Below are 24,274 nucleotides of genomic sequence, written 5' to 3' on the forward strand. Positions count from 1 at the left end.
GTGTTTAGAAGTTTTCGGCGATGATGTTCTCTGTTCGTGGGCGTTAACATTATGTAGTGTGACGGCGCATTAGTGCTGTGAAAAAAAAAATATCGCGACTGATTACTGCGCATTTGTTGCATTCGAAGTTGAGGCGCGTCGGCTCATCTTCGGTGGATATCGTTTTTGAACTCACTGTTGTTACTTCCATGCTAACATCCTATGAATGTACGTGAAGCGATGGACGTGTTGCTGCTTTCTTTTTCTGTTTATATCGTCTCCTCTCTAATTTACTCTGTGCGTCATCTTTCTCCTTATTCAGCGATTGTAATATATCGGCAGGCGAAAGGATGGACGTCCCAAGCGAAGATTACGATGTGAGCATTATGATACAGGCAATTCACGAGGTTCAAGATGTTTTGACCTCTAGGCAGTTTGCTACTTTTTCTGAAGTGGACACGGAGATCGGCAAGACGCTGAAGCGGTACGAGGCTTTCGGTGACGGTTTCGAGAGATTTCACGTCAACTTGACCAAAGATGCGCTGCAGTCTAACGACTTGCAGAAGAGCCTCAAGGATATGGATAAGCGCTGTCAAGATCGCCTGAGAGACTGCGCGTCTAGCCAGAAGGATCAGATTAATGACATTTTGCCCTTTATACGTAATACATCTTCCATTCTCGTTCACGGGTCGGGCAATTTGCTGGCGCTAACTATTGCCTGCTCCATTCAGGAGCATGAGGGGGTTCGCTTTTACATCTGCGAAGGGCGACCCGCGCGCAAGGGCTATCCCCATGGCTCCGGCGAGCAGCTGCTAGAAAAGGTGCTCGCAACACCGGAAGGTATGCGGCTAAAGGACAAGCTGCATAATTATTGCAGGATCGTGCCTGACAGCGGTGTGAGCTCGGTGATGAACAATGTGGACTTCGTCATTATGGGAGCGTACTGTGTGACAGAGCACGGTGGACTCGTTCACTCCACGGGCTCCCTTCAGATTGCCATAGTGGCCGCCTTCCGTAATGTTCCTTGCTACGTGTTGTGTGAGACTTTCAAGTTTGCGCACATTTTTCCTCTTAGCACTGACGATCTGAAACAGCCGGAGGATGGCGCCGGAGAAGTGGTTCCTTTGGTGGAGTTTGTGCCGCCGTCCATGATCACGCTTATCTTTTCGGAGCAGGGTATCATGCCGCCTTCTGCAGTCGCTGATGAGATGTTCCGTTTTCACACGGCTCCTTCTGCTCCAGGAAAGCGGCGATAAAAGGGCACCTGTTTTGAGCATTATACGTTAAGGTATATGTAGGTGTGCGTTTGTTTCTGTATGTGCTTAGTGGAACGCGCTGAAGTAGTGTGCTGGACGTGTTAAAGCAATCTTGCTGATGCTCTCACTGCACTTGCAGAGCCCTACTGCTTTCGGTCAATCTTTCGTTTCGCTGCATTTGCGCAATGGGATACCTGCGTGAAGATTTGCGTGTTTTTGTCTACCTGGAAAAAGAATGGGCCCTCACGTGCATGTTGCGCTTTGAGTATGTCTCTACGTCACCATTTCTCTCTGCTTTCGCTTTCTGCCACTGCTGCGTGCGTGAAAATCACGCTTTGAAGGGGAAGGTGCATCGTGCTCTTAAGAGAAGGAAAACTACACAAATTTACGATCAAGGTGACATTATGCCTTGTAACTGCCGTCAGGGCACCGCATTGCACAGCCACGTTGGCGACCAACTTGCAAGCGAGGGAGTCTTTGGCCTCGGCGTTCCTATAAATGATGCCGTGGACCTGAGTGCAATCCAACTCTGGAATAGCCGAAATACACCCGCGGAGGCTGGGCGGCTCTTCGACGTGAGCAAATCCGCAAACCAGGACCCCATCAGCAGCGATGATGACCAGGAACTGCTGATTAGCGCTCCGCTTTCGTCTGTGTGCCGTATAAAAGGTGTCTCGTTCGTGGCGCCGGCTAATGAGACCGCACCGTCGCGTGTGAAGATCTTTGTAAACCTCGTGAATGTGGCAGGGTTCAGCTCGGTTCAGCGGCTAGTCCCACAGGAGCAGCTGCAACTCGCAGGCGGTGGTTCCGAGGAGCGGATCGTCTACCGAGTGAGTGCAGCCAAGTTCTCTTCGGTTTCCTCGCTCACCTTCTTTTTTGATGAGAGCTTCAATGGTGCTGAGACGAAGGTGCTGCGCATCGAACTGTTCGGGGAAAACACAGGCAAGACAACGCAGCAACAGGTGGCAACGAATATTGTCTACGAGGGTCGTGGGAATCCTGCCGATCACCAGAGCAGCGAAGAAAAGAAGTTGCTTTTTGAGGTTAGATGAGAGAGAAGGAGGGGTGGAGTTTTTGGTGGATGCTTTCGCTGTTTGTATCTTTGCTCTATGATGATGATAGAATGGGCGGTTCACGAAATCAGCGGAGGTAAAAAAAAAATGGAAGTCCAGTTTCTGGTGTTTTTTCGTGCTGGCGGCAGGAGGACCTGCTCGTGGTTAATCGTTGTATTGGCAGTCGCTTTCTACAGTCTATTGCCCGTAAAGCAGTATATCTATTATGTGTGTGTGTGCGTCTCACAAGTGCTCCCTTCTCTTCTTGCTCTCATGTTCTTGCTGCTTGTGAAACACGCATAAGTTTGTCGTTAGTCGTTCTATCTTTTTTTTTCATCTCGCTGTTCTTTGGTCTTCTGACTGGCCTGCGCACCCGAAAGGAAAGACCGAAAGAGAAAAGATGCTCCAGCGCCCTGATCATACTCTTCTGCAGGATCCTTCGTATCCGAAGGATATTGAGCAGAAGCTGACGGAGAATGGGCCAGCACAGGCTGGCAAGCAGCTTTTTCAGCCGGATCTCGCCGTTATTGACCCGCAGCTGAGCGAGGCCGTCTCTCTGGGCACAACAATTCTTGCTGTATCGTACAAAGGCGGTGTTGTTCTTGCCGCGGACTCGCGCACTTCGTCCGGCACGTATGTCGTGAATCGTGCCAGCAACAAGCTGACGAAGCTGACCGAGAAGATTTATTGCTGTCGAAGTGGTTCTGCCGCGGATACACAGGCTCTCGCTGAGCGCGTCTCGAACTACCTCGGTAGCTATCAAACGGATATCGGCGCAGACGTGAACGTTGCCACGGCAGCGAATCTGTTTCACAAAATGTGCTACGTGAACAGATGGAACATCTCGGCGGGCATCATCGTCGCTGGGTACGACCCGATCAACGGAGGCTCAGTGTACAGCATCCCATCTGGCGGGTCATGCGTAAAGCTCGACTATGCACTTGGCGGCAGCGGCTCCATTTTCCTGTACTCTTTCTTTGATGCCAACTATAAACCGGGTATGTCGAAGAGCGAGTGCGTTGCCTTCTGCCAGCGTGCTGTTGCGCACGCGTACAGCCGCGACGGCTCCAGCGGCGGTCTGATCCGGACGATCACTCTCGACGCTGAAGAGGCAGAGGACCTGACGGTCCCGTGGAAACGGTCGCCCTACTGCATGGAGAAGGATCCAAAATATCAGGTGCAGGCCGTGCAGAACCCGCCCTTCAGCAGCAGCGCCAAGGTTACCGGAAATCGGATGTCTTCGACAGGGTGAGAGCGGATTCTGTTGCACGAGCCGCGTTATTATCTACGTGCTCTTTCGTTTTCGTTTTCTTTCTGTATCTGACGTATGTAGGCGTACTTGCTTCTCTGGCTCTGACGTGTCAAAACCTCTACGGATGGAGTATTGAGACCGTGGCCAAGAGCGGCTGGATGAATGAAGAAAAAGATACCGCAGATCTGGTAAGAAGTCCGATAGTGTGTCGGGTCACATCGGTGGTATATTCACGTGTCTGACTACTCCACAAGCACCTTTGTACGCGAGAGAGCGAAGCACAACGCCGTCTCTTCTGTACTCGTGATTGTGTGTGTATGAGAAGTTCGTCATATGCTGTGTGTTTTTCTGGTCATAAAGTGCTTTTTCTGTGTTCGCGATCTGGACCATTTGGAAAGCGAAAATAGCTGCCCCTCCTTAATGCTTTTTTGACTCCGCTTCTCCATGGCCGCTCCTCCTTCGATCTCCGTGTTGAGCTCTTATTTTCTTGTTTTGATAGCTCAAGTTCAGTAGCGCAGCATTTGCGTGCGATAGGGATGAGAGGGCAGCTCGTGCAAAAAGGCGCGGCGGCGCTCTACGCTGGTCCAAAGATCGCCTCCTACACAGATGCGTGCGAAGCCCCAGTCGCAATGTGGGAAGGAGCTATTCCGCTGAAGCATGAGCGCGTGCTCAACAGCGGCGTTGTCACTCGCGTAGTAAAGAAAACATACTCCCACCCACCGGAGATTCATCCGACCAACTTGAGCTTCAATGACATTGATTCCATGTATTGCTTGGGGAACGACGAGCTGATCAAGTACTTCCCCGAGGGCGTGGGCGGAAAGATGATGCAGCTCATGCCCCCAGGTCACCCACGCGGTTTCTTGTACCGGAAGCAGAGTCACCTCCTGAATTGCTTCATTGACAAGCTTCCCTTTTGGCAAAGCAAAGAAAGGGCGCTGCGCTCTCTGACGAACGGTCGTCCCGGATTCATCATGGATGGCCCGACAGGGTGCGGCAAGAGCGCGCTGCTCTGCCAGGCAGTGCACTACGCACGGTCTCGCGACATCATTACTCTGTACATCGCAAACGCAAAGGCGTGGACGCATGGAGAGTGGTGCTGGCCTAGCACGATTCTGCCGGGCTTTTTCGATGCACCGGATGCGGCACGAGAGTTTCTTCGCACGGTGGCAGAAGCGAATCGCTCTCTCTTGCAGGCGTGGGAGCTGAGGGTGACGCCGCAGGACTTGCCTCTTGAACAAGGCGAGAAGCAGCCGCGCTCCCTCTATGACCTTTGTGAGTGGGGCCACCGCGCTGTGTCACCAGCGTCTATTGACCGACAGAGCGTATGTATCAAGTTTTTCTTCGACGAGATTAGAGCCGAGAAAACGAAGCCCATCGTCATAGCCGTGGACGGGTGGAATCTGTTTTCCCATGAGACACACTTCCGCTACCCGCACCCTGACTTCCTGCGTACTCTAACAACGCTGAACGACGGGTCGACGGACGTAGATCTCTACCCACAAGAGCTGCCCCGCATTCCGGCGTCGCGACTGAGCTTTGTGCGCGGCCTTAACAAACTGATTCTCTCCAAGCAGGACCCCAACAAGTTTTTTATCACTTGTACTACGCGTGACTTCAAACCCTTTGACGGTGTCAGCGGATTCGCCGACGTGGAGAACGACCGTTTCAAGAATAGTCTCGATGAGTACGCTCCGTACGACCCGGAGAAAGACTCCTTTTTCCACCCTATGCAGGTGGACAACTTTACCGAGTACGAGTACAGGGCGTTCCTCCGCTTCGCCATCAACTCTGGTGAGCTGGCGGGCCTCGGCTGGGGCCCGATGTGGCACTACTCAAGCGACTTTGAGCGGAAGCTGTACAAGATCGACTTTATGTCAGACCGCAACCCGCAGCGCGTCGTCGATCACTATCATCAAGAGCTCGTGTGGCGTTACGAGTACAAGCGCACGCGGCAGAAACAGTACCTGCTAGCGCGACGCAAGATGTGGCAGGGCGCCGAGGTGTCTAATCCACTGCGCAACGGCAAGTGAGAAGCTCGGGCCTCTCCTCAGTGCGATGGGAGCAGGCTTGTCTTGTAGTCGTTCTCGACTTTTTTTTTCGGTTTTCCATTTTGAGCTGTTGCTGTGCTAGTGGTTGTGAAGGATAAGTTCTAGCTGCCGCCGAGGAGGCTGTTGTGGATGGCTGCAGGATTGAAACAGGTCCGCATTCCGTTCGTCTCTGACGCAACTGGAGCTATTCGAGGGTCGTACTGAGAGTGGTTGCTTGCGTCATGTTCCGGTGCACGCGGCTGTGACGATGAAGCGTTGCGCTTAAGGCAGTGGTTCGTGTCCGAGGATGTTGCACCATGCCGACCTCGCGGTTTTGTTGCTGGAGCACAAACAAGAGGCCCGAGGGTTGCCTATTCGAATGCGTATCAAATGCTCTGTGCTCCTCAATTTCCCAAACGCGACGAGAATCGCTCTTGGTTTCCTTTTCTATGTCGCATCGGCAAATAGTTCAAAAAAGAAAAAGAGGGGCTCCGCCGGTGTTCGTTGCGCCTTGGAAAAGCGGGCAGCAAACAAGAAAACGGCCCGCTGCTTTTTGTCCTCCGGCTTGCACTAAGCGGGAGGCGGGCGAGAAGCCACAATGGCAAAACGTGACAAGAGGCGCACAGCGCTGGTGCAACAGAACTTTGACAGCTTGAAGAGGTTCTATGCGATTTCGCCTTTCGCGGCCGCGGAGCGAGCAACTCTCCCGCCTGTATACTCTGGTGTCTACAGTCGGCGCGCAGCTATGAATTCATACCACGTTGTAGGCTCCTCACGAGACCAGATCGTCTTGGAAGCCATGCGCACCTTCACTCCGTCGACGTGCACGAAGGAGGTGCTGGATTTGTATCTAGAGGTGGCGGCGCTCGTGTCGCTTTACTTCGACACGAAGGAGCAGCTGCTTGCGCTGCCAGATGTTTGAGAGCCGTTTTCAGGTGAGCAGAGCACCTTTCCGAAAAAAAAATATATAAAAAAGTCGCATGCAGCTGGTCAGCGTCGTTCTCGTTTCACACGTGCTTTGCCGTACGCAGAGTGGTTTGGGCCGTCTTGGAGGCCTCTACCGGTAGTCGCCCGCGTACGGTATCCCCGTTGCCGGCCACATGGAATGCGAAAGGTCGAACTGCACTTAGTAAATCTCTCTCTGTGAAACTCCCTTTTACGGAATGAACTGCGCTCCCATTCTCTACGGCGTTTCTCTTTGGCGTGTTACTCGTGTTTTTTTCTCTCGCTGATAAGCCCGTCGTGCCGCCTCAGAGAGGGTCTTCATGCGAGAGTATGGCACAGCCACAGGATAGCGCCAGTATTTCATCCGATGAGCTAGTGGTCTGGAGAGCTGCTGAGCGAGTGAGGCAAGGCGCCTCTTTACAGCTCTCACGGGTAGCTCGCTGTATCGCCTCTGCCACGAAACTGTTGAAGGTGGAAGCAAAAGTTATGGAGCGAGTTTGCGGGGACACTATTGTGTTTGGCCCTATTCGCGGCCACGCCGCTGACTTTGCGAACATTCTACTAACGAAGGTGCTTCCGAATCGTTGCGTCAAAAATATTGTGTTCTTGGGCAACTACATCGATGGTGCACACCAATCGCTGGGTGTCCTGTTCCTGATCGCGGCGCTTATTGTGTGCTCTCGGTTCCACATTGTACCTCTGATCGGCAAGCATGAAATGATGTACCCTATCCAGCCGGAGACCTTTGGTTCTCTTCGGAACGAGATGCTTCTGTGCTGCACGCGCCGACGCCAGCCGCTGGAGCAGTACGAGAGTATCATGAAGGAATTCTTTTCTGTTCTCCCCATTGCGTGCGTGGTCGAGAACAGGTTCTTCTGCGTCGCCGGCGGGCCCTCCTCGAAGTTTCGCACACTGGAGGAGATCGAGCTGATAACATTGACGCAGGATGCGTCGAAAGAATTTGCCTTGAATAAGCCTATGGACGAGGATGAGGAGCGCATCGCTGACGGGAGCGCTTTTGTCGCCTCACAGGAGAACGAGCTCGCGTTCCGCTATACGTTCAATGCTGCCTGCAACTTCCTGAGCCGCAACAAATTGGCGATGCTTATCGTTGGCATGGAGTACCATATGAGTCTCCCAGACTACGACAGCTTTGCTCGCCCGAATCATTACAAGGAATCAATCTACTTCCCCGGATACATGCTAGGCCGCATCCACCCCGAGACGCAGTTGCCGGCAGTGCTGTCGATGTTCTCTGCCCCGTCGTTCTGCGGTGTGAACCGCAACAACGCGTGCATTGCAGAAATTGCAGATAACCGGCTGGTGGTGCAGGAGCTGGGAGTTTATGCGAAGCGCCCTCTTGTGTCACCCGGCACGCAAGACCATGCCTTCTCGTGGGCGCAACCGATGCTGGAGCGTGCAGTCGTGGTCATCGCCCGAGATATTATTCGGGGGGTCGTCAAGGAGGATGCAGCAACTGATGACGATGCTCACCGTAAGCGGCTGGAGGAGGTTGCCGTGTCGAAAATGCGGCGCATGTGTATGCTACTGCGGGCGCACGACCTCCCTCTCCCTGATGTGCCCAAGCTGGCGTTCAACTGATGCCGCTACAGCGCTTTTTCGAGGTGTTTGTGTGCTGTGTGGAAGTCGGTTGCTGCGTGTACAGCCATTCTTCTAGCGTGGTCGACCACGCTGCCTAACATACACCCTGAGTGCCGGCGTCTACGCTCATGCGTGATGGGATGTGGCATTATGCCACACCTCCTTTTTTTGTCGTATGTGTCTGTGTCCTGTGGTTTGTGAACGCAATAGCATTGTGTTGCGTAGTGCCCTGCTCACGTCTATTGCCGTCGTGCACATTTCTGGGTTCGCGTGAATGCCAATGAGAGAGCCTTCATCGTATGTGCGTGTGTCGGTGTGAGCACGTATGCTCTCGTTTACTTACTATGCGTGGCTGCTAGAGAAAAGGCACCGTCTACGGTAGATGTCTCGCTGAGAGGTTTACGATTGAGTTTTACAACACGTGGGCTTTGCTTGTCGGGAGTGAACTCCTTGTCTAGGTAGCGGTGCGCCGGCTCTGTGCACAGGGCGGAAGAACCTCGCGCAGGTGCTATGGTGCCTGCCTTGAAAGAGAAACGGTTGGCGCTCTCTTCTTCTGACGCACGGAGAGTGCCACTCCACCATTGCTCTCAATCGACATATCCCAAGCTCTCATCTCTAAGTCTCCAACTCGTTTGTCCGACGTCACTCACTGTCACACGTTATATCACAACGATGCAGGTTGCTCCTCGTGACGTGAGCGTACGTACTCCCTACCCCTGCGCCTTGACTTTATCGTGCAAACGTTTTTCTTTCCGCTACCATTTTACCAGTAAAAACTACGGAAAAGTTGCGTCGTGAACCATGTCCCGCTTGATGCCGCATTACTCCAAGGGCAAGACGGCCTTCCTGTGTGTAGATCTCCAAGAGGCGTTTAGTAAGCGCATCGAGAATTTCGCCAATTGCGTGTTCGTTGCCAACCGGCTGGCACGCCTGCATGAGGTGGTGCCCGAGAACACCAAGTACATTGTCACAGAGCATTATCCGAAGGGTCTTGGCCGCATCGTGCCGGAGATTACCTTGCCCAAAACCGCCCACCTGATCGAGAAGACTCGCTTCTCGTGTGTCGTGCCACAGGTGGAGGAGCTGCTGGAGGACGTGGACAATGCTGTCGTCTTTGGTATTGAGGGCCATGCCTGCATCCTGCAGACAGTGGCTGACCTCCTGGACATGAACAAGCGTGTGTTCCTTCCAAAGGACGGCCTGGGCAGCCAAAAGAAGACAGACTTTAAGGCCGCGATAAAGTTGATGAGTTCGTGGGGCCCCAACTGCGAGATCACTACCTCTGAGTCGATTCTGCTTCAGATGACAAAGGATGCCATGGACCCTAACTTCAAGAGGATTTCGAAGCTGCTGAAGGAGGAACCTCCGATCCCGCTCTGAGCAAGTGCACAGCAGACAAGGCTGCCGAGCATGCGAATGAGACGGAGAGGGTTTTGCGGAAGCAGTCCTGTAGCGGTCTTGTTGACGGCCGACCTTTCCTGCCTTCCAACTCTGTGCATAGCTCTGTTTCACGCTTGCTTGATAGTTTATGAAAAGCGACATCTGCGTCTTGCTGTCTTCGAACAAAAACTGAAAAAGTGTGTCGGATGCTCTTGAGGAAGCAGGCGTGTCGGTCACAACTAGTCTGTTTCTATGCTAGTACCAATGCATCTAGTGGCGTGTGCCCAATGAGCGCTCTCATCCGTTTTCGCGAGTGCAGAGAGACGCCTTTTCGGTGCTTTATTGCATTTCCTCGCGTCTTGTCTCAGGCTCGTCTATTTTTTTTTGTTGTTGTTCAGCACATATTGCAGTATATCGGCGAATCGCCAGGGGGAGGAGGCTCTCCAGAATCCAATAACAGTGAGAAAAAATAGCAGCAAAGCTTCGGGCTCGGCGTACAGTCAGGCACGGATAGGTGGCGTGCAGGCGTGAGCTTCGAAAGCAAAGTAGGCTCTTGTTTTTGTTTTCATGACTAGCTGTACCCCCTTTATGGCGACTGTGCTGGGTAGAGTGTCGAACTTGCGTGGCTTGCTGTTGCAGCAGATTACCTAAGCAGTTCTCTCGTCCTGCGCACACCTCTTGCGTCTTTGTGTACTCCAATCGACGGAACACGTCGAAAAACAACTACACGTTGGCGACCTTCTTTGTATGCCGTCATGCACACACGCTTCTCGCTAGCTTTCCTTCATTCTCCCAGCCATTTGTTTCTGTTCCTCTTTCTTTCTCCACCGATTACGCGCGACCTTGCGCACCGCTGCGCGGGTCGTCTGCATCAACCTGAAGTATTAAGAATGAGCGGGGAGTTCTCACTGCTGCAGCACCTCGGCGTTACCGTCGACAAGTGTGATTCCTCCGCCGATCTCGCTCCTCCTACACATTCATCGAAGGCGACTTTTCGGGTGTGGGCACCGTCACAGCACCCGCCATCGAAGTGCTGTACAGCAGAGGAGACGTGCCAGGTTCTGGAGAAGAAGCGCAAGGGCGCCCACCCCTCGTATGCGGATCCCACCGGGGAGGTGCTTCTACGTCGTAAAAATGGAGTGGAGGTTCAGTACATTGTGTACAACTCCAAGATTCCATCGGTCTATGGTATCAACAAGCGACTTGCCGAGAAGAAGGCTGAGCGGGAGCGCGAGGAGAACTCCCCTTTGTTCAAATACGGTCTGGCACTAATCGAAGGCGAAGCTGGACAGAAGGAGGCGCGACGGGCGCTGCTGCAGGAACTGCGCCGGTGCAACCAGGAGCAGGCGCGTTTGAGCAAAGAGGAAGGACTTCGCGAGCGTGCTCGACGCTTAGCACACGAGCGCGCTGTTGTGCAGCACAACGCGGGCGAGGCAGCACGTGAGGAGGAGGATGCGACGCGGAAGAAAATGATGGATAGGGAAGCTGTGAGGGAAGCAGCAGTGAAAGCTCTCACCCTGCGAGAAGAGCGGCGAGCGGATGCAAATGTGGACGCGAGAGTTGTTGCGAGTGGATGGGACGGCAAGGACGAAGATGACCGCCGCCACCTCGCTGCAGTGGAGCGCACGCGACAGCTTGCCGAAGAGAACTTCCGTGCAGCGGAGCAGCGACGTGCGGAGCGCAAGGCGCAGGAGCAGGACGCGCGTGAAAGGGCACAAGCAGAGCGCATGGAACTGCAGAGGCAACTTGCACAGGAGCATGTGAAGGATCTGGAAAGGCACCGTCGCAACGCTGAGGCGTTGCGAGGTGCACAGGAGGCCGCGCGCGAGCGCCGTTCGAGGGCGAACGCCGCCGATGCGCACCTACAAGTGGTGCCGTCGGAGTCCCTCTTCGACGCAGTGGAAAGGCGACAGCGGGATGAAGCGATGCGGGCACAGCAGAAGCGGATGGAGGACATGGCCGTGAATGTGCGCCTGGCAGCGCAGAAACGAGCAAACGCGCAGGCCGAGAGGGATAGGGAGCGGCAGTACGCCGCAGAGTATGCCAAGGCAGAGTTGGAGAGCTTTCAGCGTGAAGTGGAGCACGCGCGCCAGAGACGCCAGCAGGAGCGTCTGGAGCTACAAGACGCAGCAGAGGCGGCTGCAAAGGTGCGACAGGCTCACGCAGACGCCGCACGACAGCGAGAGCAGTCGATGGCGCCCCTTTTCTTCTGGCCAGCGTCGCAGTCACCGGGGGCCGAGAAGGCCAAGATAGCTGAAACTCGTCGCTTTCGCGAGGACCTTCGCCGACAGGCCGAAAAAAAGCGCGACGAGCGTGCTCAGGAAGAGGAAGCGGAACGGGCGAGGGAACGCGCACTCATTGAGTACGATACTCGATCAGCGCAGGAGGCTGTAGAGCGTGAGCGCAAGGAGACGAGAGAAAAAGCAGAGCACCTCCGGCGCATTTTGGAGGCGCAGATCGCACAGAAGCGCAAAGGAACCGTTGGGGACCGGCAAGCATGTGCCGCTGTGGATGTATCACACGTGCCCGTTACGAAAGCAATGATACTGTACCGTTGCCCCGTGACTGGAGAACTTCTGCCTGCCAGCGCTTACGACTTTGGCGTTCAGCGAGGACGTTAGGGACCGTGCGTCTTGCGTGACCGTGACCGGCTGTGCTGCATGGACTTCATGCTGAGGTTCTCGCACCCCTTCTCCGTTTAATAGTGGCGGCACGTGCACATTTGGAAGCAATAAAGGCGAGTGCGAGCGTACAGTGAAGGAGGTAAGGAGGGGCGCCATGATGTAGCAGGCTTCCTTGTTGCGCCATGCTGGCGCCTGTAGAACTTTTTAGATCGTGCACATGTACACGCCCTTACCGTTCCCTTAGACGAAAAAGAATCAACGACCCGGAAAAAAAAGCAGCTGCCGGAAGAGGTAGCAGAAAAGAAGCTCCCCAGACTTGTGGTGTCCATTTGCTGTAGAGGACTCTGCTGGAGATCAACGGGGCGGCAGTGCACCAGGCACTCTGCAAGCGCAGCTTTTTCTCTCGTCAGAAGGTTCGGTGAGCCTTTGTGTGTGTGTCCCCCTGCGCACTTCGTCCACTACGCTCTCTACCGGTCGCTCTGTCAAACATGCGTCTCTTTGTTCACAGACGTCACGCGCTGCTTTACTTTGCAACCACAAAGCTGGGCACACACACGAAAGCGGTTGCATACGACTTGGCAGACACTCGAGAGCAGGCTAGGAGGAAAGCGAATACACGAAGTCGCCATCAAGGCGGCGCGCACGCTTAGTGGCTGCTTGGTATATTCCGTCTGTGGGCTGGCTCTCTCTCGTCGTGACGCGTTCGCCACCGTGGCTGCAGCAGAGGCACGATCGACGCTCATGGACCTATGCGGTACCGATGTCGTTCCCTTTCAAGGCGTGCGGTTGGGGACTACCCCAACAGAGGACTTCTACTTAACGACTCTTGAGAAGAAACTGTTGCGGATGTCGGCGATGGAGCAGCTGCGCGCGTGCTGTTTTGCTGACCCCCCGCTGCCTACTGCGCGTGATGGTGGCGAGCAGTCGCTCCTGTGGTGCGTGCTGAGCGAATCGGTGCGCGTGTTTTTGTCTCTGATGTTGTTTCTGTGCCTCGTGGCGCACCTCCTCAACTGACGACAGATCCATCCAGATGACGTCGATACCCTCACTTATCTTGGCAGAGGGTTGCGCGCGCTTCTTTTCGTTGCCATTGTCTTGCTCTGCTCACTGCTCGCTTTCTTTCCTGCTCAGTGCGTTGCTCTGTGGAATTCGGTGGTCACAGCGTTAGCTTCCCTTGTGTTGGCTTGGCGGCGCAATCGTAGCGTGCGCGCTGGCGGGTCGGACAGCTGGTTTTCTGTCAGTCACATCTGACTTCAGGGCTGCATGTCATCAAACTCCAGTGGTGATGTGCATCAAGCGTTGCTGCATGTCTTCGACAGGAAAGCGCAGCTCCTCGGATGATTCTCCGCCGTCTGCTGTATGGTTTCACTCGTGTACCTTGTTTTTCCCGATCTTCTCCCGTGCCGCTTTTCTTCCCTCTCCTCTTGGTACCACAAGGACCCCACTGGGCTTGCCAGGGCGATTCGCTGAGCCACGACCCACTCTACACGCTGCCAGTAGCGCAAACATGCAATCCGTGCTTCCCTACACCACGAACCCGGCGCAGATTGTGTCAATCGAGAAGCTCAAGCTCATAAACCCTTCCTCAGCAGCTGCGACCGGGCCGTATGTGAATGTGCGGAATCCGAAACTGGTTGTCGGAGGGCTTCTGCACAACTGGGATGCAGAAGCGGCGCACGCGCTTCTTAACGCTCCAAAGTCCGTGCAGACGTGGGACCTGTCTTGGACGGAGGACGAGACGAACTGGGAAGAGCGGGTGCACCGCTGCACCTACCCAGAGGAAGTAGAGGACCTACTGCCGGCAAAGTGGATCGGCTACCGTGTCCAGAGCGATGTGGATGAGACCCTGGCGCGCGTTTGCAAGTTGTGCACGGCGCTGGTGGACAGGTTCGTTTCGCTCTCGCAGGGCAACAACGCGAACGTGTCTACTGCTAAGTGGCGCCAGCGTCAGGCTCTGTATGACAGGCTCGGCGCCGTGATGGAGCTACTGGAAGCGTCCGTTGGCGAAGCGATCCCCATTCTGAAGCTGAAGGACCCAGAGTTCATCCAAAACTGCTGGCGCCAGATGCAGGATGATGAGCGAGTAGAAATTATGTCTGTCCTGGGGACCAAAGATTACGACTAGTCCTGCAATGCTGGGGCCACGCCCCTCCGGCCTTTATCTTCGCTTTCTCATATGTTTCGCACTACAGAAGAGCCGACCGCCTGCTGGTCGGCTGCTGCAGGAGGCGGGTGTCTTCATTGCAACTGCGACAGGGACTCTGGAGGGACGAGGAACGCCTCATTTTGTTTTGTTGTTGCACACTTCAATCGCTAGAGCGAGCAGCGTGATGCTCGTATTTGATGATTTTGTTTCTCCCTTTTTTAGATGTCGATGCCGAGCGCACTCCGTACTCAAGGAAAGAGGTAGCGTTTTGTAGCCGGATGATGTGCTCGCGTCTGTTTCACGAATCTCTGGGCATAGTTATCATCTCCCCGTCGCGTTCTTCTGCTTCGCCGGCCCTGGTAATCGCCGATGCCTTTTACTCTGCGATGCGACTGCACGTCATGCTGGCAGTGCCATTCGTACAACCAAAGTTTGCTTCTATTATCCCGATTCTTCTCCGCGCTGTGCCGCTGTTGCCCCCTTCATGGCCGCTTTTGCATTTCGCAGGTGCATTAGTGACCTTTCATGACGTTCAGCAATGCGCTGTTTTACAGCCCGCCTCCAGCTGCTCACGTTTGAGACACTTCTTTGCGGAGCGCATGGCGTGTTGCCGCCTCCGACACGTCTTGCTGCGGCATGTGCGCGCGCCAAGGAGGAGTTTGCATCGCAGTGCAGCACGAGCGCTCCGCCGCCAACGATGCTGGCAACGGCTGTTGTAGCTACCCACCTGCTGCACAACAACCTCAGAGACGCCGCGGCGGTGCTTGCGTCACATCCTTGTCAGCAGCAGGTTCTGGAGGGAGTGCGGGACTATGTGAGGCAACATCCTGGCGTGTTTTCGGTGTCTACGCTGACCGGTATGCTAGAGGAGGCACGATGCGTGAGTGAGGGCGCTGCGGCTACCTTTCTGCGCGCAGCCGTCGATGAGTTTCTTCACGGCTCATCTGCTGCATCTACAGAGGTAGACGAGGCGACTACGTGGGATGCGCAGCGCGAGAACTTGCGCTCCCTCGTGCTGCGACACATTCGCTTTTACCCCGCCTGTGCATCCTTTCTTCTGGGCTCCCTCTGCGCAGTAAGCCGTGGATGCGCAGGGGACCGCGAAGACGTCGTCGAGGTAATGCAGCTCGCCATGCGTGAGCGCTCGATGAATCCGCGGGACTTTGGTGGCGTTCTGGATATCGTGTGGAAATCAAGAGAGCCGCGGCGCATCGCGATGATGTGGGCGTGGATGCAGCACACATCTGCCTGCTGGGATGTTCGCGCGGCTTCGATCGCCATCATGGCGTTTTCGGAGCTTCATCAAATGGACGAGGCGGTAGCGTGCATGCAGAAGCTTGCGGAGGCAGACGGTGACCCGACAATCGACGCTCAGGTTGCCTTTGTAAGGTTCCTAGGGGCGCGAACACCCTCCCTGCTTCAGTATGCAACTCAGCTGGTGCTTCATTGGCACCCCTCAGGCGAGCGGCTGTGGCGCGGGGAGCCCCAGGCCGTCGGAATGGAGCTGGTGAAAATCTGCTGCGCGTGCGGCGAGCGTAAATTAGCTGTGGAGATGCTTGAACAGATGGTGGCGACGAACGCAGGTGTGCCAGCAGAGCTAGAGGCGTTTATGCTGCGGCCAGGTGCTGCTGCCCTCGGTGAGCATCACAGTGCATCGGTGGCTACTAACAAGACGCTGCAGGAATTATTCATTGACGTTCCGTTGCACCTGCCCAACCTGGGAGAGCAACCAGCACTTGTCGGACTTCTGCTTTCTCTAGGCATGGCTACCAACCGCCTTCCAGAAGTGTACGATGCGCTGGAGAAGGCGTCGTTGACGCCTGCCAACTTTCAAGGCGCGCTTGGCTACTTTACGACGGGAAGTGCTGTGAAGGCAGCGAGTCCTATCGCCGTGCTCGCCTGCGTGCGCGAGGCTGGTGCGCGAACAGGCCATAAAGTTCCCAAAGAGATGGAGTCGTGGCTGCAGCTAGCGACAGAGATGTAGGCCGAGAAGGTCTAAGGGAGAATGCGCATCAGTCGGTTGTGTCTTACCCTTTGCTGTGACGACGGCTAGAGGCAAAGCTGCTTTGAGAGTGGCGTTGGCCTCTGCCTGCACGAACGTGAGGTGCCCAGCGCATTCTGATGAAGGCAACAGAGGGTGAAGGTGAGACGGAGTGGGCGGCAAGGGTGGATCTCCCTGTTTGCTGCCAGCTGAGGGGGCGGATGGTGCTGCTCGATCTTCGGCCTTCGACTGTCATGAGGGTGCAGGGGTTGCTCCGCCAGGGCAGGCGTGCGCCGCTTTATGCGGCAAACGCGCTCTTGTTTTCTTGCGTGTCGGTGACTTGCTCTTGACAGCGTGGCAGTGCCAGCTGAGGTCCGAGGTGATGTGATGAATAGCGAGGAACTGGAGAGGGGTAGCGGTCCTCTCCGGGAACCCTCACCGCCACACATGCGCACCGAAAAAAAAAACAGCGAAGCGCCCCACCGATTGGGCGAAAGCACACTTGCAAAGCTCCACGTAGGCGCGGAGGACGGAGCTCTGCAGTACGACTATGCCAGCCAACGCTGGCCTGAGGCGGCTTGTGGCACTCGTCCGTGTCAGTGTGTCGCTCTGCTACCTCTCCGCATTTTCACTTTATGCTCCCTCCGCACAAATTTGCATACGAGAAGACTCGCGGCCCACCGCCTGACTTCTGATGGCGTGGTGTATCAGGCTGGCCGCTCAACTCGGCGCAGAGGTGCACAGCTCTTAGAGGGTGGTCGGGAGGCTCACCACTACACTGATGCTTACCGATGTCTGGGACGGCCGCTGCTCAGCCGCGTATCCCTTCGGGGGGGGGGGGTAGTCGTTCACTTTCAGTTGAAGATTGCGCTGTCACGGCGGTAATGCTGCGTCTGGACGCCTATGTCTTTACCCTGCTCGCAGGGGCGCAGACAGCGTTGATGCACTCGCCACCGTGTGCCGTGATGAGCTCAGCGCCGATTTGACGAGCACCAGGGATTCACAGCGCCCTCTGGACGCGGCTGTTGCCCGCAACGTTGCCGGTCGATGCCCGGAGTCGATGCCATTCGAAACGGGGCGTCAATGCGGAGCGGCTGGGCCACTGCGCCGTTGCTGAGGCGTACGTCTCAACTTCGTTCGTGTGCGATCTCCCTGAGGAAGCTTTGAGCGCGTGTGCACCTGGCGCTCCCGATTCCAGCGAATGCGCTGATACCATGCCCGATGGATCCTCGAGCACTGCCACGTACCGCGAAGCGAACGGCTAGCCTGCTAACTCCTTTGCACGATGTGGTTACGCTCGCAGCGACAAGAAGCGGCAGACATTGCGACAGCGGAAGGAGAGGATCACATGGGGGACGTGTTTTATAGCGCAGTGTCACGTGTAGGCTGCACTTGCCCTACCCGCTCGCTCCAGCACTTTTGTATTGTCTCTCTGCATGCTACCACATTATTTACATCTTTTCGTACCTTTTGTACGATACCTGCGTGTGTGCACGTTGAGCTACGCGGCGTGTCCATTTCGCAGCGTTCTGCATTTGACTGCTCCCCTTTTCCTGCGCAGTTATTTGTCATGTACGCACGCACGCACGCTTGCCGTTCTCTTAGCTTTTGTTGTTCTAAGGCGGCGGAGTCTTCCCTCCACCCTCCCCTCCGCCCCCTCTTCCCCCGAAGCTAACTTCCGTCTCATGCGCATCCATGCACGCGCCCGTAAATGTGTTACGCTCCTTTTTCCGAGGTAGTGAAACCACGAGCGATCAGCACCGTCAGCGCTTGTGTGTGCCCACTCGTTGTACTACCTCAGCCGGGTTACGCCCATGGCTGTGCCTGCTTCTGAGGCTATATGGACTGGTAGGCCTACGGTGGCGTCGTTGCCCTTTTGCTCCTGCCTGGAAACGGGCTGTACGCCGACGCGTCGCACCCGCTACGGGTCACGTGTGTGTTTGCGCGCGAGGCGTCACAGACGACTTACGTGGGCCCTGTCTAGCCATGCCACTCCGCGCTTCTGCCTTTCGTCCCCTTCCCTCCTTTCTTCTTCACTCGCGTTGAGCACGCTCAAACTGTCCAAAACACCCCGCAAGTGCGTGCTTCGGTTCTCTTGGCACACGAATAGTGTGTGCATGTGCATTTCGAATTGAACTCAGGGCAGCAGAGCATTCATAGGAGAGCGTAAATGAGCAGAGATCACGCCAAAGGCGCGACCGGGGCGAACGCGCCGCCACTGGAGATGCTCCAGAGGCTGCAGCTTTTTCGGTCCACCCTGGTGAACTTTTTAGAGTGGCGCAACTTCAGCGATGTCGTGCACGGATGCTATGTTCGTGTACTGCTGGAGATGCGCAGCACCGAGGAGAACCGGCGCGAGAGTCCTGATAACTACTACATCGCGCTTGTGAAGGGGGCCCAGCGCGGACCGGTTTACTCCGGCTTCTCCGCGGACGCCGTGACCACAGAGTGGCACATTGTGATCGAGCTGCCACCGTGTTTCCGCTCGACACAGAACGGCAACGTTGTGCAGCTGAACTCCATCTCAAACTCCCCGTTCAGACAGGCGGAGTACCAGAACTGGGTGGACATGACAAACGAGACGAGAGAGCTGTCCTTCCCGAGCCTCCCGCAGCTGCAATTTCGTCTAGGGATGCTGGAGGAGCACAAGCAGCAGGCCCTCGCCCCGGAACCACGCCGTCATCGTAACGGGGAGGATGCGCAGGCGGCGGCGCTGCGAGAGCGGGTGTTGGAGGAGAAACGAAAGCGCATTACCGAGGAGATCATGGCGACGCACGTGAAGCTGCGCCGTATCGACCAACTGAAGGCGCTTTCGTTGGAGGACTTGCAGGAGGTGGAGAGGGAGATACTCGATTTGATCACGGGGGTGCGGATATCCATCAATGAACGCTCAAAATGCATGCTGTGCCACAACAGAATCTGCACGGAAATCTGCTACCCGTGCAAGCATCAAGTACTCTGCAAGGACTGCGCCAAGTCGATCCGTGGACGATGCCCCGCTCCAAAGTGCAAGACACCTGTGCAGTACACCTTTGAAGCGTTTACATCGTAGCGTGTGCGCTTCCCTCGTCGTGCGTGCATCGATCCACAGCGGGGTTTGTATTGCCTGCAAGGCCGCGTCGTTCTTTTCCTCGGCGTGTGTGCTTCGCCGCCGCCCTGCCACTCCTACTCGTGTTACAGATGTGTAGTTGTCTCCTGTTTCTTGTGTCGCTGTTGGCACTGTTGTTGCGAGTGAAGTGTGTTCTCGATATGCAGCACTCTGGCCGCTCTGCTGGGATGGCCTCAAAGTATGGCGACACCGTGATGGGTTCGCGTTCTTCTCGGGTGGCATGTACTCTCTCCATCTGTGTTTTGTCCTCTGTTTCGCTGTCCTCTCTCCCTCTCTGGCCGGGCTGCAGCGGAGTAGGGGGAGCGCATGGACGCGCACACGGGCACTTCTGCTCTCTCTTTTTTTTTGGCCTCTTTGCACGCGTGCGTTTTTCCTTTTGTGTTCACTGTCTCGCTTCCCACCAGCTCGTCGTATGGCCGCTGTTCTCGTTTTTCAGTTGCTCGTCGGCTCGTGTGCTCCTCCGCGTCTTGGTGGCGTTTGCGCCCTCGCGTCGATGCGTGCGGAGGGGCGTGGTGCTTCGTCGCGTCCTTCCTTTTCGTCTGCCTCGCTGTGGTGGTGCTTCGGTTCTCTTTCGGCGCGGTGTGCGTGTGTGTGTGCGCGCGTGCAAGCGATGTCTTTGTTGGTTGTCATCAACGGGAGGGGAGGTGGAGGTGAGAGGAACATCGGCACACACCCACACACATAACACACCCCGTGCGCGCTTGTGATCGCCTTCCCCCCTTTCTCAGCGTTGCGCGGGTCTTTGTGCTCTTCGTGTGTTTCTTATTCGCCCTCTCTTCTCACTCCTTCGGTCTTCAACAGGCCATGTTGCGGCGCCGCTCGGATAATACAGCAGGTAGACACGCATGCCGGCAGACACTCGAGATGACCCTACAGCATGGCCGACCGTTTTGTTTCACTTTTTCAATCGGCACTGCGGCATCCTTTTTCGCTGTTTTCGTTTTACGAGTCGATCGCCACTTCTAGTTGCTCGAACACCACAACAAACATGCGAGGCGAGAGCTGGCCCATGTCGACTCGAATGCACCCAGCAAGCGTGCAGACCCGCAAATCGGCGGCACTCCTTCACTGCAGCGGTGCTTCCTTGCAGCGATAGGGCACACTTTCCATCATGTCCGATCAATGACGGGAAGTGTTATGGGACGCGTTCTGTCTAGGTCTGAGCTCTTCAAGGCCGCACTGCAACAGCGATGTGTTGCCTGCCGCCCTCCTTCTCTCTTACCAGCTTTCTGCGACCTCCTCAGCACACTGGTCTCCCCTCGACCCCCCTCCCCCTCCACAAAAAAAAAAACGTTTTCTTTCGCCGTCCACTTTCTGGCATCCGCCCTCTCTCCCACTTCACCTCTGCACAGCAACCTCTTGTAGCCGCTACCATTGTGTGCGCGCGATTGCCACGCACCAGAACATCGATGGGCAGGAGGCGGTGCCGGTCCTTGAAGTGTGCGTTATTTGTGCGGCTCTGCTCCCTCTGAACAGCTTTGCGGAAAGGGCTTTCAGGCACGACGCATCGAACCGCATCATTTCGTGGTCGCCCGTCGGCGGTTTCTCTTTATTTTCCCCGCCTCGATTTTCCAAGTTTTTCATCGCTCCGCTTTTGCTGTGCCTCGTGCGCCCTGGCACGGTACTGTATCACTACTGCTTCCATTGCTGCCAACCACATAGACCTCTCCCTCCGAGAAAGAGCAACGTGCCATTATCGCATCGCCTTGGAAGATGTTCAGGAGCGCTTCCACGTTTCAGGCGGTGCCGCAAAGCCAGTGGCCCATACCTTCCACAGCGCGCAGCTGCGTTCAGTGCGGCAAGTCATTCGGCCTCTTTCAAGCTGCAGGCAACTGTCATGGATGCGGACGCGTGTGCTGTCCCAGCTGTCTCACAGAACATCTTGTGCTACCGGGTCAGCCGGGCTCCCAGCCGGTGCCCGTGTGCAATATATGCTCCAAAGCCATCAAGCGCACGCTCGAAGAGGCGGAGATGGCCGTGCATCGATGCCACCTACTTGAGGAGATGCTGAATGAGCAGGCCAAGCAGGCCGAGAAGCTGCGCAACGAATTGCGCGAGCAGCAGGAAGAGAACAAACTTCTGACACACGAGAAGGAGAGTCTCAAGGCGACCATTGCGAGGATGGAGATCGAGGCCGAGGTAGCGGCGGCCAAGGCAGCCGCCGCCGCCGCTGCAGCTGCTACGACGATAGCCAGCACGGTAACGTCAGTGCACTCTCCCGCGGCGACGTCTTTGAAAGCAGACCCTGATACGCGCGCCAATGCCAGCACGTCGGCCGAATCAGTTGCGGCCATGGAGGAGCTACTGAACAAAAAGAAGCGGCAACTTGACATGCGCGAGGCAACGCTGAAGGATGCACTCAAGAAGGTTTCGTCTGACGCGGCGAAGATCGCGGATCAGCGTGCCGCGTTGCAGGAGCAGGAGAAGGTGATGGCGGCACAGCTGACAGCTCAGTTTACATCCCTCTTCGAAGAGGAGCGGCAGCGTCTAGAGGATTTCTGCGCAGACGCCGTCACGGATATTCAGAACAAGTATATGGAGTGGGTAACGCAGCAGCAGGATGGTGCCCTGGAGCGTCGACGGAGGTACGAGCAGGTGATGGAGGAGCGTCAGCAGCGCGCGGCTGCAGAGCTGGCCGAGGCGAGGGCGGAGCGTGACGCGCTGCAGCGCGCACTGGAGAGTCAGCGGGCCCAGTTGGCAAAGTTGCAGGAGAGCGCGTTGAAGGTAGGGGCGGAGAGTCGGAGTGAAGAAAAGCGTAACGCCCTTTCGTCACAGTGCGCACGAAAAGGGAAGGAATCACTCGAGGAAACCGTTGCGGGGGGTGTAGCGCTTGCGGTGGCGACGAAGGGGCAGCTTCATGCGGGCCAAGCCGAGCCGGTCTCTAACAAACACCTGCGCGAGGAAGAACGACAGACGAGTAATTGCGCGGCTGCTGCGTGCGCTGCGCTGGAGCAGAAAGCGCAAGACAGCATGGAGGCCCTCGTGCGTGACATGCGCGCCAAGGAGGAGGATTGGGAAAGGGCGAAGGCTGCTGCGGTGGCTACTGCCGAGTCGGCTGTGCGCCTCGCGGAGCGCGAGCGACTGGTGCAAGAGGTCGAGAAAGCTCGACAGCAAAGCCGGCGTGAGGTCGAAGAAGCGGTGCGGGTTGCGACGCAGCAGCGCGACTCCGTCATAGACGCACTCCGTAAGCAGCACGAGCATGACAAGGAGGAGTGGCTCTCCAAGATGCAGCAACTGGAGACGAGCCAGAGACGAAAAGCGGAATACCAGCAAAGCCAAGACAAGTCCTGGCGTGAGGAGAAGGTGGCGCTGCAGAAAAAGTGCAGCGCACTCGAGACGCGCCTCGAGACACGAAAAACAGCAGCGTGGCAGCTGCAGCAGCAACTACGCGACGCCAAGCAGGAGCTGTACGATTTGAAGGCAAATACGGGCGGCAAAGATGACGCCGCAGCAGAGGAAAGGCGAACGCAAGCCAGTGCCGCTGCGATGACTGTGCAGCGTTGGGCATCCGCTGTCCTCGAGGAAGTTCAGCAGGGGCAGCAGCTGATGCTCGAAGAACAGGCGCGCGCCCTGGCACTTCTGCAGGACGAAATGCAGAAGCGGGCGCTGGCCAACTATGCAGCTGCGAATGCCAGAGACGAGAGGCAACGCGAGGCAACTCAACGGCTGCACACGGAACTGGAAAGCGCTCGACAAGAACGGGACACGGCACTGGAGCAGTTGGGTCGCATGCGAGAGACTGCAGCAGACATGACGGCGAGAATGAGTGAGGAGAGTGCGCAGCTGGGCACGCTGCGTGGCGCATTGCAGAGGCAGCAGCGAGCTCTGGCCGAATTGCAGGAGAAGCATCAGCGCACTGTTGACGAACTCCACGCAACACGAGCGGCAGTGGCTGCCGCCGCCACTGCCGCTGATGCAGCTGCCCCGCTGGCGGAGTCCCCAGTTCGCGTGATGCCTGCCGTGGACGACACCTGCTATCATGTGTTGCTCCGCCTGGAGCAGCGCTGGGTGCAGCAGCAGGCGCATCTACAGAGTCTCTACTCGGTGGCGCTTTATGCAGTAGTGCAGCAGGAGTGGACGCAGGTGTTTGAAAGCATGACGTCGTCGTTGGCGACGGAGGCAGAGCGGCAGCGGAGTTTGCGCATCCGAAACGCGGAGGCTCTGGAGAATACGACGAGTACCATCAAGGAGGTGCAGGATGACTTGCGCCTGCGCACGCAGGAGCTACTGCAACGTCAAGTCGACGTTGAGGAACGTGAAAGGCGCGTGCAAGACAAGAAGAAACGGGTGGATGTGGTGTGCCGCAGCCTGTACACGGTGGCTCAAGAGCTGCGCAAGGTGCATCTCGACGCCGCAGAGAGTTCTACGTTGGACGAGGTAATGAACTCAGCCCGTGTGATGAGTGATTCCCCGTAGCTGTCTAGAATGAACTGCATGAGCCAGGTGGCCGGTGACGCATGTGTGGTGCCGGCGCTCCTGCTGGAGATGGGCAAGGTAGGGCGGCGTTGGAGACGAGGAGAGCTCGTCGGCCAGCCCACTCTTGGCATGCGCGCCTCTGTTGCATATTCTCTGTTTTTGTTTGCTGCGTCGTGTCTTCGTTGCGCTCGTGTTTTGGTGGGGCCGGCGTGGTTTGCCGCGCTGTCTGTTTGGCCGCTTTTAGTGGTGTTGCCTCCTCTACTAAGGGTGGCGCGTTGGGTGCCGCCCCGCCCCTTTTCTTCAAGCACGCCCCCGCTCTCTGCGCAACGGCAAAAGTGCGCGCCTGTCCGCTCCATCACTGTGCGTGCCTCTGCGAGAGATTCTTCCTCGGAACCCCGTGTCATCGTCACGTGCGGGTTGTCGCAGCAATCCCCGCCGCAGCTGCGTCTCTCTGTCGCGCCTCGTTCTAAGTGTGGGCGCTCTGAGCACACGGGCGGCAGCA

The 24,274-nt window shown here is 56.4% G+C and overlaps 13 protein-coding genes across 13 annotated transcripts; all 13 read left to right on the forward strand.

The window, feature by feature from the left end:
• Positions 1-329: 329 nt before the first annotated feature.
• Positions 330-1,235, forward strand: LDBPK_120010 (uncharacterized protein; the record flags this gene model as incomplete). Its single annotated transcript, XM_003859063.1, has 1 exon — positions 330-1,235. The coding sequence occupies one exon, from the start codon at positions 330-332 to the stop codon at positions 1,233-1,235; it is 906 nt and encodes a 301-aa protein (XP_003859111.1).
• A 185-nt stretch (positions 1,236-1,420) lies between these two features.
• On the forward strand, positions 1,421-2,287 carry LDBPK_120020 (uncharacterized protein; the record flags this gene model as incomplete). The annotated part of the gene is made up of 1 exon (XM_003859064.1): positions 1,421-2,287. One exon carries the CDS (start codon positions 1,421-1,423, stop codon positions 2,285-2,287), a length of 867 nt encoding a protein of 288 aa, XP_003859112.1.
• Positions 2,288-2,687: 400 nt separating this feature from the next.
• On the forward strand, positions 2,688-3,539 carry LDBPK_120030 (uncharacterized protein; the record flags this gene model as incomplete). Its single annotated transcript, XM_003859065.1, has 1 exon — positions 2,688-3,539. The coding sequence occupies one exon, from the start codon at positions 2,688-2,690 to the stop codon at positions 3,537-3,539; it is 852 nt and encodes a 283-aa protein (XP_003859113.1).
• A 536-nt stretch (positions 3,540-4,075) lies between these two features.
• On the forward strand, positions 4,076-5,572 carry LDBPK_120040 (uncharacterized protein; the record flags this gene model as incomplete). The annotated part of the gene is made up of 1 exon (XM_003859066.1): positions 4,076-5,572. The coding sequence occupies one exon, from the start codon at positions 4,076-4,078 to the stop codon at positions 5,570-5,572; it is 1,497 nt and encodes a 498-aa protein (XP_003859114.1).
• A 595-nt stretch (positions 5,573-6,167) lies between these two features.
• Positions 6,168-6,491, forward strand: LDBPK_120041 (uncharacterized protein; the record flags this gene model as incomplete). Its single annotated transcript, XM_003859067.1, has 1 exon — positions 6,168-6,491. The coding sequence occupies one exon, from the start codon at positions 6,168-6,170 to the stop codon at positions 6,489-6,491; it is 324 nt and encodes a 107-aa protein (XP_003859115.1).
• Positions 6,492-6,844: 353 nt separating this feature from the next.
• On the forward strand, positions 6,845-8,116 carry LDBPK_120050 (uncharacterized protein; the record flags this gene model as incomplete). Its single annotated transcript, XM_003859068.1, has 1 exon — positions 6,845-8,116. One exon carries the CDS (start codon positions 6,845-6,847, stop codon positions 8,114-8,116), a length of 1,272 nt encoding a protein of 423 aa, XP_003859116.1.
• An 801-nt stretch (positions 8,117-8,917) lies between these two features.
• On the forward strand, positions 8,918-9,496 carry LDBPK_120060 (hypothetical protein, conserved; the record flags this gene model as incomplete). The annotated part of the gene is made up of 1 exon (XM_003859069.1): positions 8,918-9,496. The coding sequence occupies one exon, from the start codon at positions 8,918-8,920 to the stop codon at positions 9,494-9,496; it is 579 nt and encodes a 192-aa protein (XP_003859117.1).
• Positions 9,497-10,251: 755 nt separating this feature from the next.
• On the forward strand, positions 10,252-12,117 carry LDBPK_120070 (hypothetical protein, unknown function; the record flags this gene model as incomplete). Its single annotated transcript, XM_003859070.1, has 1 exon — positions 10,252-12,117. The coding sequence occupies one exon, from the start codon at positions 10,252-10,254 to the stop codon at positions 12,115-12,117; it is 1,866 nt and encodes a 621-aa protein (XP_003859118.1).
• A 744-nt stretch (positions 12,118-12,861) lies between these two features.
• LDBPK_120075 (uncharacterized protein) lies at positions 12,862-13,134 on the forward strand (the record flags this gene model as incomplete). Its single annotated transcript, XM_003859071.1, has 1 exon — positions 12,862-13,134. One exon carries the CDS (start codon positions 12,862-12,864, stop codon positions 13,132-13,134), a length of 273 nt encoding a protein of 90 aa, XP_003859119.1.
• Positions 13,135-13,405: 271 nt separating this feature from the next.
• LDBPK_120080 (uncharacterized protein) lies at positions 13,406-14,245 on the forward strand (the record flags this gene model as incomplete). Its single annotated transcript, XM_003859072.1, has 1 exon — positions 13,406-14,245. The coding sequence occupies one exon, from the start codon at positions 13,406-13,408 to the stop codon at positions 14,243-14,245; it is 840 nt and encodes a 279-aa protein (XP_003859120.1).
• Positions 14,246-14,804: 559 nt separating this feature from the next.
• LDBPK_120090 (uncharacterized protein) lies at positions 14,805-16,250 on the forward strand (the record flags this gene model as incomplete). The annotated part of the gene is made up of 1 exon (XM_003859073.1): positions 14,805-16,250. The coding sequence occupies one exon, from the start codon at positions 14,805-14,807 to the stop codon at positions 16,248-16,250; it is 1,446 nt and encodes a 481-aa protein (XP_003859121.1).
• Positions 16,251-18,417: 2,167 nt separating this feature from the next.
• On the forward strand, positions 18,418-19,299 carry LDBPK_120100 (ornithine decarboxylase, putative; the record flags this gene model as incomplete). The annotated part of the gene is made up of 1 exon (XM_003859074.1): positions 18,418-19,299. The coding sequence occupies one exon, from the start codon at positions 18,418-18,420 to the stop codon at positions 19,297-19,299; it is 882 nt and encodes a 293-aa protein (XP_003859122.1).
• Positions 19,300-21,069: 1,770 nt separating this feature from the next.
• Positions 21,070-23,772, forward strand: LDBPK_120110 (uncharacterized protein; the record flags this gene model as incomplete). Its single annotated transcript, XM_003859075.1, has 1 exon — positions 21,070-23,772. The coding sequence occupies one exon, from the start codon at positions 21,070-21,072 to the stop codon at positions 23,770-23,772; it is 2,703 nt and encodes a 900-aa protein (XP_003859123.1).
• Between the last annotated feature and the right edge of the window lie 502 nt (positions 23,773-24,274).

This window comes from Leishmania donovani, chromosome 12, assembly GCF_000227135.1.
Source record: "Leishmania donovani BPK282A1 complete genome, chromosome 12".
Classification (NCBI taxonomy): domain Eukaryota; phylum Euglenozoa; class Kinetoplastea; order Trypanosomatida; family Trypanosomatidae; genus Leishmania; species Leishmania donovani.